The sequence below is a fragment of the Lathyrus oleraceus genome, chromosome 5, assembly GCF_024323335.1.
Source record: "Lathyrus oleraceus cultivar Zhongwan6 chromosome 5, CAAS_Psat_ZW6_1.0, whole genome shotgun sequence".
Taxonomy (NCBI): Eukaryota; Viridiplantae; Streptophyta; class Magnoliopsida; order Fabales; family Fabaceae; genus Lathyrus; species Lathyrus oleraceus.
In genome coordinates this window covers 269,886,799-269,905,086 of record NC_066583.1, presented here as the reverse complement: position 1 = coordinate 269,905,086, position 18,288 = coordinate 269,886,799, and the positions used below count along the sequence as shown (strand labels likewise).

At 30.8% G+C, this 18,288-nt stretch overlaps 1 protein-coding gene across 1 annotated transcript; it reads left to right on the top strand.

The window, feature by feature from the left end:
• Window positions 1-10,656: 10,656 nt before the first annotated feature.
• On the top strand, window positions 10,657-11,229 carry LOC127080156 (uncharacterized). Its single transcript, XM_051020486.1, has one exon. The coding sequence runs from the start codon at window positions 10,657-10,659 to the stop codon at window positions 11,227-11,229; it is 573 nt and encodes a 190-aa protein (XP_050876443.1).
• The last annotated feature ends 7,059 nt before the right edge of the window (window positions 11,230-18,288 follow it).

The window sequence follows — 18,288 nt, the reverse complement described above, 5'->3', positions numbered from 1 at the left end:
AGAATATTTGTAGAGTTTGACATGCTGCAAGATACTGAAGTAGACTCTGAAGAAGAAGTCATTCAGTGTGCCATGTTAGTAGACTGTGAACTAGTTAGTACTAAAGAAGCGCTCAAGAAGAAAGTGTGGCTGAAGGCCACAAAAGAAAAACTTAAAGCTATAGAAAGAAACAAGACTTGGAAGTTGACTAAGATCCCAAAGAACAAGAAAGCTATCAGCGTCAAATGGGTTTTCAAGGTGAAACTAAAGCCACATGGATCAATTGGCAAACACAAATCAAGGTTAGTAGCAAGAGGTTTCCTACAGAAACCTAATTTACATTACTTTGAAGTGTTCTCTGATGCAGGAATTGGCCTTTGATGCATTAGATGTGAAATATGCATTTTTGAACGGCTCATTGTAAGAAGAGTTATGTGTGTTACAACCTCCTAGATTTATGAAAAAGAATCAGGAAAGGATGGTTTACGATTGGCATAAAGCCTTGTATAGACTGAAACAAGCTCCTAAAGCTTGGACTCTGAAAATCGATTCATTTTTCAAGCTCCAAGAATTTAGAAAGTGTAAGATGGAGTATGACGTTTAAGTTCATCATACTTCTGAAGGCAATGTGATTCTGGTATGTTTGTATGTTGATGACATATTATTAACAAGAAGTTGTGAACATGAGATAGATAGAATCAAGAAAGTGTTGATGGATGAGTTTGAGATAACTGATCTAGGAAAAATGACATATTTCCTAGGGGTGGAGTCTATGTACTTTGAGAAGAGTATCATTTTGCATCAGCTGAAGTATGAGCTTGAGCTTCTGAAGAGATTCGAGCTGCTGAATTATAAGGCTACTGTCACACATGCAGAAACAAATTACAAATTGGATTCTAATCCGGAAGGTGATGATGTAGATGCTACAATTTTAAAGCAGTTAGTTGGATCTTCGAAGTATTTATGTAATACCAGACCTGATATTTGTTATGCCGTTGGAATGATTAGTAGGTTCATGAGTAAACCGACGTGGTCTCATTACCAAGCTGTTGTCAAGTTTCTGAGGTATATTAAGGGGACTCTGAAGTATTTAGTTTTGTTCCCTTCTGGTGAAAAGGCTAATTCAGAGCTAATGTGTTACTCAGACTTTGATTGATGTGGAGACAGAGTTGACAGAAGAAGTACATCCAGATATTTGTTTAAATATCTAGGAGATCATATTTCTTAGTGTTCCAAGAAGCAACCATATGTTGTTTTGTCAACCTTTGAAGCTGAATATATTGCAGGTGTTATGGTTTCATGCCAAGCTGTTTGGCTTCTGAATTTATTGCAGGATTTGAAGATCAAGGTAAATAAGTCTATGAAGCTGATGATTGATAACAAGTCTGTAGTCAATCTTGCCAATAACCCAGTTCTGCATGGGAGAAGCAAGCATATTGAGACTAAATATCATTTTTTAAGAAGTTAGGTTCCGAATAGAGTGCTAGAAGTTATGCACTGTAGCATCCAGAAGTAGCTGACACATGTTCTGACAAAAGCGATCAAGAGTGAACAATTTCTCCACTTGAGGGATGAAATTGGTGTTGTTAGTTTTGATTAGCTGGATATCAATTAAGGGATGATGTTAGAAGTAATTCAATTTCAATATTAGTAGTATTTGTTTTGTTAAGTTTAACCTAGTTAGTGTAGGTTATCATGTTGCCTATGTGGCGTTATTTATATATATATATATATATATATATATATATATATATATATATATATATATATATATATATATATATATATATATATATATATATATATATATATATATATATATATATATATATATATATATATATATATATATATATATATACCCACACTAGTGTAGCTGTCAACCGTCTTTACACAATAGAGCAGTGTGAGTGCAGTGTGTCTGCAACTGTTTTGCTGTAACCGTTTTTGTAAGAGTAGTGGAAGTTTATTATTTTCTCTCTTCTTCTATCTTCATCTTCTTCACCTTATGAACCAACACACATTCTATGCGAGAAGTGAATAAGACTTACTACACTTGTTTTTATACTAATTTTTCCTCTTCTATTTGTCACTAGATTCAAATGTGGAATGACAGGGCAAGAACGGCTGGGAGGGATGCAATTGATCACTTTATGAAATCTTACAACTCTTTGATGGGAAAAACAATGAAGAATAAGGAAAGTATAATATAGATGGCAACATCATGGTTCTTGTGGAAAAGAAGAAATAGGATATTAAAAAATGTAGTGTGATTAGTGAAGTAATATCCAATATCAAAGTAATCTCTTGCTTATGGCTGATGATGATTGACTCAAAGAGAAAAGTTATTGTAGTTTTTATGAGTGGTGTAAATTTATTTTGGATCAACTAAAATAAATTGTTTCATTGTAATCGGATAAGAGTGCCCCTTCTACTCTAATTCAATATATCTTGCTTATAAAAAGAATCTACTTCTTTTCTATTTTATTTTATAATGAATAGATTGTAAGATGATTGAATATTTTAATAGTTGTATTATACAAATGTACTCAATCTGTCTGATAAGGTAAACATTTTTTTTATAATTATTGTAAGAGGAAGAGTTAACTAAAATGAAATTCAATAAATAGGAATATATTGGGTTGTGCAAGATTCTTAAAGTTATTAAAATATTTGTATTAGTTGTTGTTCTTTCCGTTACGAAGATAATTTTACAAAGGGTTTTTAGATATACAATCTTTTATCACGACTTTCACCACAGTTTTTTTGAAATCTAACTGATTTAGACATTGAAGTGCTAACTATGCAAGAACTCCCTTAAATCTATCATATCAAAGATATGCAATGTCGATTCAAGATTGATACTTATTGACAACATTATTTCATGATTAACCTCTTTGGTTCAAGAAGCACCGTGATCAAAACCTTCGATCCACGTTGCAATATCACAGAAGATGCTTTAATGTTTTAAATACTCACCTGCATCAAACATTAAGGGAAGCATATTTCTATTACATTCGCATCAATTGACTCACTACTCAAAACAAATCTTTAAAATAGTTTGGGATCATCAAAAGAAAGAGAATGTTGAAACATGATTTATTCTGTTTAGAAACTAAGAAACTATTTTAGACTCTTAAAAGATTTCCAGAAATTTCAATGCATGTTGAAGAACACAAAATTTTAGACATAGCTAATCAAGATCATCAAACAACAAGGCTTGCAAAATTCTCTAGAAAAATAACTTCCATATCCAAGGATACATATCACACGAAGTGCACAAACAAGTGACGACTCAAATGCAATTCCGAGCACCAAGTATCATAAAATGCTAAAAGACAGGACAAAATACTCTCTGCTCCAAATGAAAAAAAAATGTAAATGAAATAGTAGTTGTAGTTCTTCAAGATAACAAGTTCCAAAACATTTAATCATAATATCGGAGGAGCTACTCACCTCCAATGGCCTTCGCGTAATTATAAATTGTTATTAAGGATGTTTTTGTCATCAAATTCTCAATTACTCTTTATAAAAGGAAGACTCTTACTTATTGAAAGGTAGTGATTTATGAAGAGAATTCAACAAGATCAAAAAGAAAAACATCAATCTCTCTCCACCTAAATAGCAAAGAACAAGTCATCATCGTACCTTGTAGAAATTACCTCATATCCTCACTACCACAGTGAGTGTGTAAAGTCTTTATAATAGCCTATACTTAATATATAAATGTATATCCTCACTTGATATAAAACTCACTTAAAACTCATGTAAGCTTACATAAAGATTTATCATTTAGAAGTGTACGTTTGGCATGGCTAAGAGTATATACTTGAAAGTAACAAGAATCATGTAAAGGAAAAATCTCACGAGGTGCAAGGACTCAACTATCCACGTTGGTGAACTAGGATAAATATATTGTATAATATTTCTTAAACTCTACTCTATTTAATTCATGTATTGTCAATCACATTCTCACACGCATAACACTAAATATTATATGAGATTTATTCTAACATTTCTTCTCCAAGAATTCCTTGAAAGATTTTTGTTATTAAATATTGTTAAATTTTCAAAAGGCCACGGTTCAACCTCCCTTTCTCGTGACATTCCTTATTTCAACAAGTCTCGTCACTAGAACGCTTTAGTTATGGAGGCATAAATATATGTGGCCCTAAGAGGACGAGTGGTTCTTCTTAATTCTAATATTAATGTTATTCTTATTGTCTACATATTTTTTTTAAATATGTCTATTAAGGTTTGGAAGAAGATTGTGAAAAGTCAAAGGAGGTGTTTGTGGGATGGTGTTGGAAAGTGGGCCTAAGATCACCTGGATTAGGTCATCTGATGTTTGTAAGCACAAGAAGTTTGGGGGTTTGGTGGTTGTGACTAGGGTGTACGCGGGTTGGATTGGACCGAATTTGACATAATCTGTTAACCAACCCATTCAAACTTCAATGGATTGGGTCTGTCGTCCAACCCGCAATTTCATTATCAAAACCGACCCGTTCATTAATGAGTTGGATAAGGTTGGGATCGCGGGTTGTGTTTCAAATAAAAAAATATATTTTTTATGAATCTTTTTATCGGTTTTAAAAAAGATGTAACACAACTCAATACAATCATACTCATTTATAACACTCAAATTCAATGAAACACATCATATAATATCTAATAAAATTCCTGAACGCGACATAACACTTTATAATAGTATAAAATTCAACAAGACACGTTATTTTCATAAAATACATAAGTTGGAAATGATACAAAAGAAAATAAGAAACAACATTTATCCTTAGAATTATGTAAACCCATTGGTCTAGTAGTATTATTGGTGGAGAATATTTTTTTTTTGAAAAGTTATGGGTATTAGTGAGATATTAATTTTACATTTTTATTTAAAATAATAATAAAAATACTAAGAAATTACTAAAGTCAATGGGTCGGGTCAACGGGTCCGCGGGTTGCGAAACTCAAATCCGACACCCGAACCCAAACTATACAGGTTGTTATGGGTTGAGTTGGGTATACCCATAAATGAATGAAATCGGGTAATTTATGGTTTGCGTTAGTTTGGGTCAATGGGTTTGTGGGTCAACACGCACCCATGAACACCCCTAGTTGGGACATTTGATTGGTTAATCTAGTTTTGCTGGGTAAGTGGAGGTGGCAGTTGCTCTTGGGAGACTCATGTGTCTGTTGAGATATTGTGTCTACTATATATGGTGTTATCCTGATTTCTTTTGTCTTCTTGGTGGAGAGGGATGTCCCTCCTTGGTGCCAAAGGGGAGGATCCCTCAAACTAGTTTCAGGATAGATTTTTTAAGAAAGTTGGGTCTGGTCTTCTCACAAAGTTTTTGAAATAAACACGGGTTGGCAATATTTCACTTAGAACTAGTTTTCCTTTTTATCTCTAATCAAAACAATTGTTTTATGGGAGAGGTTGGTAAAAGGGAGGGGTAGACTTGGGTTTTGAATTTTAAGTGGAGTCGGTTATTGGAGTTAGTTCTCTCTAGTATCTCGTGTGGTTGAGCCCCTTCTCAAGTAATTATTTTCTCCTGGCAACTATTGCAAGATATGATTTCTACCATAGAGAACCTACTCAGGAGAGGGATCTTTTACTATATCAAAGATCATTTTTTGCCCTCTTTGTTGTAGGTTTCTACAGTCGTCCTCTCACCTTTTTGTGACTTGCAATGTAGTGGTATATGTGTGGTATTCTATTTTTAATTGGTTGGGGTGAAATATAGTTGTATCAAGGGATTCTCTAACCCCTTTTTAGATGTTTCTCTTTTTTTTCAATACGTCTAGGCTGAGGGTGTGTAGTATGATTTAGAAGGTCATGGTCTGGTAAGTTTAAAAATCTTGAAATGATACAATGTTATCAGGTAAATTGGTGTCATCTAAGGATGTGGCATAGAAATAGTATCTTGAAAAGTTCGTTATGGAACTCTTGTTCTTTCTCGGCATGCCTCGGAAACCCAATCAGGCATCTGAGGCAATAGAAATTCGAGTGAGTTTGTCCTCCTTCTGGTGTGGTCTTGCTTCTCATTAAAGATTGGTGTATTTTCTTGTTCGCAGGTTTTTAGCTGAGGAGATCTACCTTTTGCTTCCCTCTGGCACTCTTTGTTTTTGCATTGGGTTTTCTTTGCGTTTTGTCAATGTTGTAATGATATTTAGTTTTTGTAATTTTGGTCTTGTTTAATTTTGTTTTTTGTTTTGTTGTTGTATTGGTTTGTGCTGCTCTTCTTTGGACTATTGTCTTTAGTACTTTGTTATATCTATATAATATATTAAATCTAGAACGACAAATTATATCACGATACATGTTAACGTTTTTAATTCATTTGTATCGCATCATTCAATTGTCCTATGTGACACCTCCCTAAACTCCTTTTTAAAAGGTCAAATGCAATATTTATTTTCTATTTTAAGTCATGAGTTCAACTTCTCGCAAAAATTTTCTTCTCGCAAAAATAAAAATAAAAATGCAATATTTATTCTGTATTGGAAGTCACAAGTTCAACACTTCACAAAGACAAAAATAAATGTGAATCAAAACACTAAAATTAAAATTTTGCTTTCTTTAAAATCATTAAAAAAACTATTATATTATATTAAAATAGAATTTATAAATATTTTTAATCTCAAAATAGTTATAGTCGGAAATATATTACCCTAACAATAAATTACTAAGTTAAATAAATATATTATTTTCATAGAAAAATATTTATATTTTTCTTGCAATAATTATTATATTTAAATTATTTTAATATTATGTCTTTTAAATAATTTTTATTTACTTCAGTTTTAAAAATTTAATGGTATGGTAATTTTTCATCATTTGATTTACAACAAATAATAGATGAGAAACCGATTGTTGATTTTAACGTTAGATTTTAAAATCACATTGCAAAAACTTAAAAAAATATGTAATACATATATTTGTAAATTTTATAAAACCATTGAATATTTTATTTAATAATTATTATAAATAAATTTTTTATTTTATTTTAGAACTTGAAATTAAATATCTAAATCAAACATAAATTCTCAAAAAGACATGAGAATTAAAATAAAACAAAAAACCACTTTATGTTCATTTAAATTTGCAAAACTAAATTGGGATTTTTTTTTTAAAATAATCAAATTTTTCAAAAAAAAATCGAAAATAACCAAGCTTGTAGAGGATGCACCAGATGAATTGACGCACATACATTGGGCCTCATGAGGAGGAGCCAATGCATCTAGGACCTGAGTGTTGCTTCAACAAGAATCAAACACACAACCTTCTGATCTAGAGTCAAACACTGTTACCATTGCCCCAAAAACCCTTCATGTTAATTTGTTTCATCATATATTTAATATACCATGTATAATTACAGTAGATTAATAAATTAGTAAAACTTAGTTAAATTTTTTTCACTTAGTTTTAAAATAATGTATAATTACAGTAGATTAATTTGTTTCATCTCTATATATTTTTTTCACTTTTATACCTATTTTAAAATTTAAAATTAACTAAATATATATTTAATTTTATTTTATCATTGTTTTAAAATATATAAGTTAAAAATATTATTTAATATTTGCATTTTAATTTCTTAAGAGTATAATTGCAATTTTATATTATAACATTAAATATAAAATATAGATAATATCCATTCGACATATCGAATATGAACGTAGATAGTTAAAATATTTATGTTTATTTAAAATTGATTATAATAAAATTAAATAAAATATATATTTTTTATTTTATAAAAAGAATTGTTTAATAAAAAAGAGTATTGTATAAAAGAATATTTTAATTTTATAAAAATAAACATTAAATAAAATAATGGATGAAACATAATTAGTGACAAAATTAAAGACCAATTCTAAATAAGTTATTATGTACAGTAATATACTTAGTGACAAACTCATTGACGTGATGAATTTTAATATGATTTTTCATTTTATGTAAGGGACTTGACAACTAAACTAACATCTCTATATGTTAAATTAATATTAAAAAATATAAAATTGTCAAAAATATCATGTGATTTATAGTCAACATCTTTGTTACGCTCACATTACTATGTATACGATTTATGGCAGAAATTTTAAAATAATAGGAAGACAAATGAAATTTTGGTCAATTAAATAATAGGAAGACAAATGAAATTTTGGTCAATTAAATAATAGGAAGACAAATGAAATAAAAAAAATTTGTCCCCCTTCTAATTTTGGTCAATTAAAAAAAAAATCAAATAAAATATTCTTAGTTGAATTTTTTTTACTTATTTTATTTTTAATAAATTGAAAACTTCATTATGATTTATGTTAGTAATTTTTTTTTTTAATAAGACTTTTAACCTATCATTATCTCCCCTTTCTCATCTACCAAGTTTTACTAATTTATTAATCTACTGTAATTATACACGGTATATTAAATATATGATAAAACAAATTAATATAAAGGGTTTGTAGTGTAATGGTAATGTGTTTGACTCTTGATTAGAAGGTTGTGTGTTCAATTCTTGTTAGCTGCAATATTAAATTAGTTATTTTTAAACAATTCTCTTATTAGTATTTTAAACAAATTAGTTATTTTTAAAAAAAATCCACTAAATTGTGACTTTAAATTTACAAAAGTATTTTTTCCTCTTAAATAAAAATTATTTTCTATATCAGATTAATTGACATAATTATCTTCGGACTCTACTGAATGACAACTATAACAATTTTCATATGGAGATATAATAGATCAAAGAAAAGATGATAATAGCCTCATTCTTCATCATCACTTAGACAGCCAAACTCAAGAACAAACATAAGTCATATGGATCAATATATGCATAATAACAATCCTCCAAATAATCTCTATACTCATAGTATTCATAATTTTTCTCAGCAGGAAGTCGTAAATCCTTTATCTGCTCAAGGCATCTTTCCTTCAGACCTTCATCCAATTCAAGATTACAGCATCCTTCCATATCAAGTGACTCGAGAAGAGGGCAACCATCAACAATGGCGAGAAGCCCGATATCAGTAAGTAGGGATGTGTATGGATAATCTTTTAATATGAACCAATTCATTATGGTTATCGTTTATAAATCAAACCATTTGTTACAAAAACCAATTTAAAATTCATAACCGATTTCGAACCGGTTTAAAATTGATTTTAAATGAGTTTTAATTTTAATCTAATTATCTAATTAAATTTGAATCTTATTTTCTTTAAATTAATATCAAATTTTAAATTTAAATACTTAAATAAATTTATGAGGTTTTAAAAAATATTTTCTTTAAAAATTAAAAAAACAAAACAAAAATCTGAAAATAAATTCTAAAAATAAAAAATATTTAAAAAAACAGAAAACTAAAAATATTATTCGAAAAGAAAAAGTGAAAATAAATAAATTCTGAAAAAAAAAGATTATTCTGAAAATACAAAAAATGATTTCAAAAAACAAATAGGAAATTGAAAAAAAAATCTATTTTGAAATATTAAAAACCATTTTTTAAAATAAAAGTGATTTGTTGCTAGAAAATAAAAAAAATTTAGTCTGAAAATTTGAGCAAATAAATTTTTTTGAAAATTAAAAAAATTCTGAAAAAAAATTATTTAACATAAAATTCTAATTTTATTTATAAAAATAATAATTTTATTTTAATTTTTTTTTCTGAAAATATAATTATTTTTGTAAATAGAAACAAAATTGCAATTTTTTTTCATTTTGAAAAAAAAAAACTTCAACTTAAAAAAAAAAAGTATATATATGATGAAATTTTAAAAGAATTCAAAATATAAAATTGATTTATAATATGTATATGATGAAAGAGACAAACATATAAATTTAACATATAATAAAATTTAGATACCCAATAACTAAACCATATTATTATTATGAGTACCGGTTTTTATATGGATATCCAAATTTTATATTTTATCATTTAGTTTAGATTTTTAAAAGGGGAACAATTTGGATACCAATTTGATTAATGAAAACCGGTTTTCTTGCACACCCCTATCAATAAGTCAGTTTCCTTTAATACCAAGATGGCTTAATATCATCATCATCATCATCATTATTATCAGCACGTCGAACATATGCAAACTCTAACTCTCTCTCAAATTTAAGAACTCTTAAAAGAGAGCACGATAGGCCATGGATTCCAAAAGAATACTTGGAAAAATTGAAGATTCAAATGTCCACCTCCTCTAACTTTGGAAGCTTTCTCACTGCTTTAACAAACACTATCTCCGGTTGAAATATTAAACTTGATTTGAGTCTAATTTTATTATTTGGTTTTGAGCTTAGTTATTTGGGCTTAGTTTATTTTGGGTAATGTTTCTATAAAAGTCTTGTAGTATTTGAAGTATCTAGATAATTCTTAAAATTGTAATATTTTCTAGAATACTCTTTGAATATCTAGAGTTGAGAACTCTCTAGAATTAGCGTGTCTTGAGTTCTCCTTAGAGTACTATAAATAGAGATGTAATCTTACACTTTTGTATCAAACAAAAATACAAAATTCTCTCTTCCATAAATAATTCTCCTACCTACCAAGTTTCTATTCAAGCCTCTAATATTTCCACACACTTTCCCTCAACACAAAAAGGGTTTATTTCCAACAAAGTGGCATCAAAGCTTCAAGGTTAAAAAAATGGCGAATTGAGATTTCCCTTTCCAAATGCCGATGCTCACAAAGAACAACTATGACAATTGGAGTATCAAGATGAAGGCATTACTAGGAGCTCAAACTGTGTGGGATATCGTCGAGAAATGTTTCAATGAGCAAGATGAAGTCTCGCTAAGCCAAGGTGTAAATGAGACATTGAGGGAGTCAAGAAAAAGAGACAAGAAAGCTCTCTTTCTCATTTATCAATCGGTGGATGAAGATGCATTTGAGAAGATCTCCAACGCAACGACAGCCAAAGAAGCATGGGACAAACTTCGAACTTGCAACAAAGGAGTGGAACAGGTGAAAAATATTCGTCTTCAAACTCTTAGAGGCGATTTTGTACGTTTATTTATGGAAGAGACCGAGTCAATTTCTGATTATTTTTCTCGTGTATTGGCCGTAGTCAATCAACTTAAAAGAAATGGCGAAGATGTTAATGAGGTGAAAGTCATGGAGAAAATACTTCGCACTTTAAATCCAAGCTTTGGCTTCATTGTTACCAACATTGAAGAAAATAGGGATTTAAAGACCATAACTATTGAGCAACTCATGGGTTCCTTACAAGCATACGAAGAAAAATAAAAGAGAAAAATTAAACAAAAGGAGGCTATGGAGTAACTACTACAACTCAACATGAAGGAAGCAAATTATGCGAATTACAAGAGCCAAAGAGGACGAGGTCGTGGCCAAGATCGTGGGTGTGGACGGGGATATGAAGGAGAAGGAAGAGTCAGTTACAACAATTACTCTAACAATGGAGAAAGAAGTTGGAATCCACAAGCAACAAGAGGTCGTGGAAGAGGAAATTCATGGTCGAGGTGTGACAAATCACAAATCAAGTGCTTCAACTGCAACAAGATCGGTCACTATGCATCTGAGTGTAGATTCTCGAAGAAAGTTATGGAGAAAGCTAACTTTGTAGAAGAAAAAGGCGGGGAAGAAGAAACTTCGTTCTCGTGTGCCAAAACCAAGTTGAAGAGAAAAGAAACAAATGGTACCTCGACACCGGTGCAAGCAATCACATGTGCAGCAATCGAAGCATGTTCGTAGAGATCAATGGAGCGACAACTGACAATGTCTCATTTGGAGATGACTCAAAGATACCGGTCAAAGGAAAAGGTAAAATTCTTATACGCTTAAAGAATGGGAGTCATCAATTCATATCCAATGTCTATTATGTTCCTAACATGAAGAATAATATTTTGAGCTTGGGATAATTATTAGAGAAATGCTATGACATCCACTTGAAAGAACATAGTCTTTTCTTAAGAGATTGTAGACATAACTTGATTTCTAAGGTGCCTATGTCAAATAACAGAATGCTCCTCTTGAACATTCAAAATGATGTTACAAAGTGTCTCAAGACTTGTTATACCGACTCTTCGTGGATATGGCATCTACGATTCAGACATCTCAACTTCGACAGTCTAAAATGTTTGTCAAAGAAGGAAATGGCGAGAGACTTGCCTAATATAAACCACCCAGACCAACCATGTGAAGGATGTCTAGTTAGGAAGCAATTCCGGAAAAGTTTTCCAAAAGAATCAACGTCAAGAGCGACAAAACCGCTAGAGCTCATACACACTGATGTTTGTGGACCAATCAATCCAAACTCTTTTGGTAAGAGTAAATACTTTCTCCTCTTTATTGATGATTTTTCTAGAAAAATATGGGTTTATTTCTTGAAGGAGAAGTCAGAAGTGTTTGAAAACTATAAGAAGTTCAAAACCCTTGTGGAGAAAGAAAGTGGTCTTTCCATTAAGGCCATGAGATCTGACTGAGGAGGAGAGTTCATTTCAAATGAGTTCCAAAAATTTTGTGAAGACCATGGAATCCGCCACCCACTAATAGTGCCAAGATCACCACAACAAAATGGAGTAGCAGAGAGAAAGAATCGGACCATACTTAACATGGTGTGAAGCATGCTTAAGAGCAAGAAGATGCCTAAAGAATTTTGGGCCGAAGCAGTGGCATGTGCGGTTTATCTGACAAACTGTTCCCCAATAAGAAGCGTGCATGAGAAGACACCACAAGAAGCATGGAGTGGAAGGAAGCCTGAGATCTCTCACCTCAAAGTGTTTGGAAACATTGCCTATACTCATGTTCCTGATGAAAGGAGAATAAAGTTCGATGATAAAAGTGAGAAATATGTATTCGTCGGTTACGACTCAAGCTCCAAAGGGTACAAGCTCTATAATCCAAATAATGGAAATATCGTCATAAGTCGTGACGTGGAGTTCGAATAAGAAGATTGTTGGGATTGAAATGTTCAATAAGACTGGTACGATTTTCTTCCTCACTTTGAAGAAGAAGACAAAATGGAACAACCAATGATAGAGGAAAATATTACACCACCGGTCTCACTGACACCAATGTTGGATGAAACAAGCTCAAGTGAGAGGACACCACGACTGAGGAGTATTAAAGAGCTTTATGAGGTAACCGAAAACATAAATGACATGAACCTTTTTTGCCTTTTGGGTAATTGTGAGCCTCTAAGCTATCAAGAAGCAGTTGAAAACGTAAAGTAGAGAGACGTCATGGAAGAAGAAATCAAGTCAATCACGAAGAATGATACATGGGAACTTACTACACTTCCACGGGGACACAATGCAATCAGAGTAAGATGGGTGTACAAGGCGAAGAAGAATGCAAAAGGAGACGTGGAGAGATACAAAGCAAGATTGGTGGCGAAAGGCTATAGTCAAAGACAAGGAAATGACTATGATGAGGTATTTTCCCCCGTTGCTCGTCTTGAAACTATTAGACTGATCATTTCTTTGGCAACCCAAGATGAATGGAAGATCTATCAAATGGATGTGAAGTCGGCCTTCTTGAATGGTTTTCTCGAAGAAGAAGTTTATATCGAGCAACCACATGGCTATGAAGTAAAAGGGCAAGAAGAAAAAGTCTTGAAGTTGAAGAAGGCATTGTACGGACTCAAGCAAGCACCGAGAGCTTGAAATATTTGAATCGATAAGTACTTTCAAGACAAGAACTTCATAAAGTGTCCATATTAGCATGCACTCTATATTAAAGCGCAAAATGGAGATATTTTGATTGTGTGCTTATATGTTGATGACTTGATCTTCACATGGAACAATTTAAGCATGTTTGAAGAGTTCAAGAAAGACATGTCAAATGAATTTGAGATGACAAATATGGGGCTCATGGTATATTATCTCGACATCAAAGTAAAGCAAGAAAACAAAGGAATTTTTATCACCTAATAAGGTTATGCCAAAGAATTCTTTAAGAAGTTCAAGATGGATGATGCCAATCCAGTTGGCCCTGATGGAATGTGGCAATAAGTTGAGTAAGCATGAAAATGGAGAGATTTTTGATCCAACTCTTTACAAAAGTTTGGTTGGATGTCTGCGTTACTTAACAAGTACAAGGTCGGATATTCTCTATGTTGTAGGAGTCGTAAGTCGCTACATGGAAGCTCCAACAATAACTCACTTTAAGGTGGCAAAAAGAATCCTTCGATACATCAAAGGTACAACAAACTTTGGCTTGTACTATTACTCTTCTAACAATTATGAGATTATTGGCTATAGTGATAGTGATTGGAGTGGAGACTTGGATGATATAAAGAGCACTACTGGTTTTGTGTTCTTTATGGGAGATACTACTTTCACTTGGATGTCATAGAAGCAACCTATCGTCACACTGTCAACTTGTGAAGCTAAGTATGTTGCCGCCACATCATGTGTTTGTCATGCAGTTTGGCTAAGAAACTTGTTGAAAGAATTAAAAATGCCACAAGAAGATCTTATTGAAATATGTGTTGACAATAAATCAACACTTGCTATGGCAAAGAATCCTGTATTTCATGAAAGAAGTAAGCACATTGACACTCGTTACCACTTCATAAGAGAATGCATCGAGAAGAAGAAGGTGAAGTTGAAGTATGTGATATCTAGAGATCAAGTTGTCTACATTTTCACCCAGCCACTCAAATTGGAAACTTTCGTGAAGCTAAGGAATATGCTTGGAGTCACAAATCAAGTTTAAGGGGGGATGTTAAAATATTAAACTTGATTTGGGCCTAATTTTATTATTTGATTTTGGGCTTAGTTATTTGGGCTTAGTTTATTTTGGATAATGTTTCTAGAAAAGTCTTGTAGTATTTGGAGTATCTAGATATTTCTTAAAAATATTTTCTAGAATATTTTTTTAATATCTAGAGTTGAGAACTCTCTAGAATTAGTGTGTCTAGAGTTCTCCTTAGAGTACTATAAATAGAGATGTAATCTTACACTTTTGTATCAAACAAAAATACAAAATTCTCTCTTCCATAAATAATTCTCCTATCTATCAAATTTCTATTCAAGTCTCTAATATTCTCACACACTTTCCCCTAAACACAAAAAGGGTTTATTTCCAATATCTCTTAGATTTCCCCATTGTTTAAAAGCCGCATGCTTCGAAGGTTACTGGCTCTGTAAATTTGAGTTGAATAAAGTAGTTTAAAAAAACCAGGCTTGATTTAAAATTTAAAATAGATATATAACAATAAATAATATTAAAAGTTGAATGCAAAACAAAATATTGGAAATTAATAATCACTTCTCAGATATGCATATAAGGAGATCGTTATTGGCAAAATGTCATTCCCGCGACAAGAGCTGTCGGTCATGCGAATGGCGCGTCACACCTAGAGCCGTCAATTTAGGGGGTCGGGGTCTAATTTTTAAGGCCCCAAAATATAGGGGGCCCAAAATTCTAAAATTAAATGAGCCCCAAAATATATAGGCCCCCTAAACTAAAGGCCCATAAAATTCAATTAAAGCCTTAAGGCCCCATCATTTTTTAAAATTGACTTTTTAAAGAAAAAAATTGACTTTTTTTTTAAAGAAAAAATTATTTTATTATTTTATTTTCATAAAAATCATTTTTTTCAAAAAATATCAACTTTTTTATTTTAAAAAATCGATTTAATTTTTTGGAAAAAAATGATTTTTTTTTTATTTTAGAAAAAACTTTGACTTTTTTATTCTATTTCGGAAAAAAGTCAGTTTTTTTTTTCGAAAAAATTCAGGTTTTTTTTCAAAAACAAATCACTTTTTTTTTCAAAAAAATCGACTTTTTATATATGTAAAAAAAATGAATTTTTTTTTTAAAAAAATTGAATTTTTTTTTTAAAAAAAATCAAATTTTTTACTTCCAGGAAAAATCGACTTTTTTCTCGAAAAAAATCGATTGTTTATTTTCAAAATAAAATTGATATTCTTTTTCAAAAAAAATAATTTTTTCTTTTAAAAAAGAATTGACTTTTTTTTTCGAAAAAAATGATTTTTTATTTTTAAAAAAAAACCGCCTTTCTCATTTTAAAAAATTAATCAACTTTTTTTACGAAAAAAATCTATTTATTTATTTTTTCAAAAATATCAATTTTTTTAAAAAAACTAAAAATTGTAATACTTTAAAAAAATCAATTATGTTTATTTTTTAAAAAAATTGTTTTTTTTTATTTTAAAAAAATAAGGTTTTTTTCAAAAAAAATAGTTTTCAAAAATATTTATTATTTAAAAATATTTTTTAAAAAAATAAAATATGTTGTTTCAAATAAATTATATTTTGAGCCCCTCATTTAGGCCCTTTAAAAAACAAAAATATGAGGGGGCTTAAAAATAAGGGGCCGAAGAGTTATTGATTTAGTAGGGGGCCTAAAAAAATGGGGCCAAATAGGGGCCTAATTGTTGGGGCTTTATCATTTAGGGTTTTTTTGACCCCTCTAGTCACACCAGAGGATCCTTGCAGATGTTCCACCATTTAGGGCAAACTTAGCATGCACTTGTTACAATGTCAATGGTATCAAGTCTCTGAAGGATGTTTCTTGTGATATCTCTTGGAAGTTCTAGCCAATTTGGTACAGTTGAACACTCACATTCTGCTCCCTTTGCAGTTATAGTACAAGATGTCATTGTAACAGTTGTATAGTTTTTTAATAGAATGATTATTACCTTTCATAGATACTAACATGAAAACTAAACGTTTTGAAAATGAAATTTAGTTTCCAATAAACTTCGGAAAAAGATCAATCAACGAGTTAGCTGTTTCCAAGAGGGACACCTAAACGTTTTGATAGAGAAACACCGAGGGCCCGTTTGAATCAGTTTTGCTTTTCACTTTTTAAAATATGTTTTATAAAATTGTTTTGGAAAAGTATTTTTAAGAAGAGAACTATTAAAAAATTTATTTGGTAACATGACTTTTCAAAACTGTTTTAAAAATGAGAAAATAGAAATATTTGTTTGGTAAATTATTTTTAAAAACAATTTTAAAAATGAGAAAATAAAAAATGATAACTCAAATAAAAACAGAAATCCAGAAATCCAAAATTAAAAATGAAAAACATGTTAAACCTGTTTTTGTTTTTCACTTTTAAAAACAATAAAAATGAAAGAGTTTTTAAAAACAGTTTTCTAAAACATTGTAATCAAACAAATTTTTAATTTTATAAATTTTGAAAACAAAAAAACTGTTTTTAAAAACTAAATCAAACACACCCCGAGTCTCCGAATATAAATTGTTAGGTATATGTTTCCAATTATAATAAAAGTTGCTCTGCTTTCACTTTTCAAGAAATGTATTATGTTTTTTTTAGCTTTTTTTTAAATACTAAAAATTAGGTGTTGTGATTTATTTTTTTAAATAATTATTTTTCTCAATTAAAATTTTAAAATAATTTATTTTTTAAAATATTTATCGAGATAACCACCTTTCATGAAGCATGCGTCAGTTGGACTGATGCATCTATTTTTCCATTGAACATAGGCGCCAATGGTCTGGACGCATGCAATAAAAATTGTATTCATTCGCCACATGCAATGGCGCATGCATGTGAAGGCGCCACATGCATTAGTGCATGCATGTGTAGGCACCATATGTAATGACGCATACATAGTGCTTCTATGTGTGCACCAATGCAAGTGGCTACTGCTCCACCACTCATCTATAATTACAGCATCACCCTCCCATAATTTTTCACACAACTTATTACCCTCTCCTTCCATTTTCCTTCAATCTCCTTCAATTTTTTTTTAAAATGTCTGCATATTCATACTTGTGTCCTTATATTCACAAGAGAAATGTCGATTTAATATTTTCAGCAGTGCAGCATCCGATGAAGATCCGACTTTGGAATATAGATACGTTCGAACATCTTAACAGGACCTTGAACCGTTGGTTAGATGGAGACATTGCAGATGGTGAAAGGATCAGAAGAATTCAATGGCTTGATACGATGTTCAACCAAAATGGAGAAGTTCATTTCTGGGTCAATATTAAAACTGGCAGAGACATTCACAAGATGATGTATACTTCTCACAAAATTGTTATGATGGTTGTAGTCGCATAGTTATGTTGTTTATGTATTGTATTTATTTGTGATATTATTTTATTTGTTGTAATTAGATGATGAAAAGTGAGGCTTACAAGTCTGAGGATTTAGAAGATATGGAAAGATCCAGAGTCTGGTGTATGATCGGTTTTAAGTTTTATCACAGCTAGTCTATGTAATAAATATTATTAATAAAATCATGGGAATGTACTCTTTTCCCTTGCGTGATCAAGGGTTTTTAATGAGGTAATCATGGTTGAGGAATATCTTGTGTAAAGCATGTAATATAGGTC

Coding starts and splice junctions, on each gene's coding strand:
- LOC127080156 (XM_051020486.1), top strand. CDS start 10,657: ATGCCGATGCTCACAAAGAACAACTATGACAATTGGAGTATCAAGATG.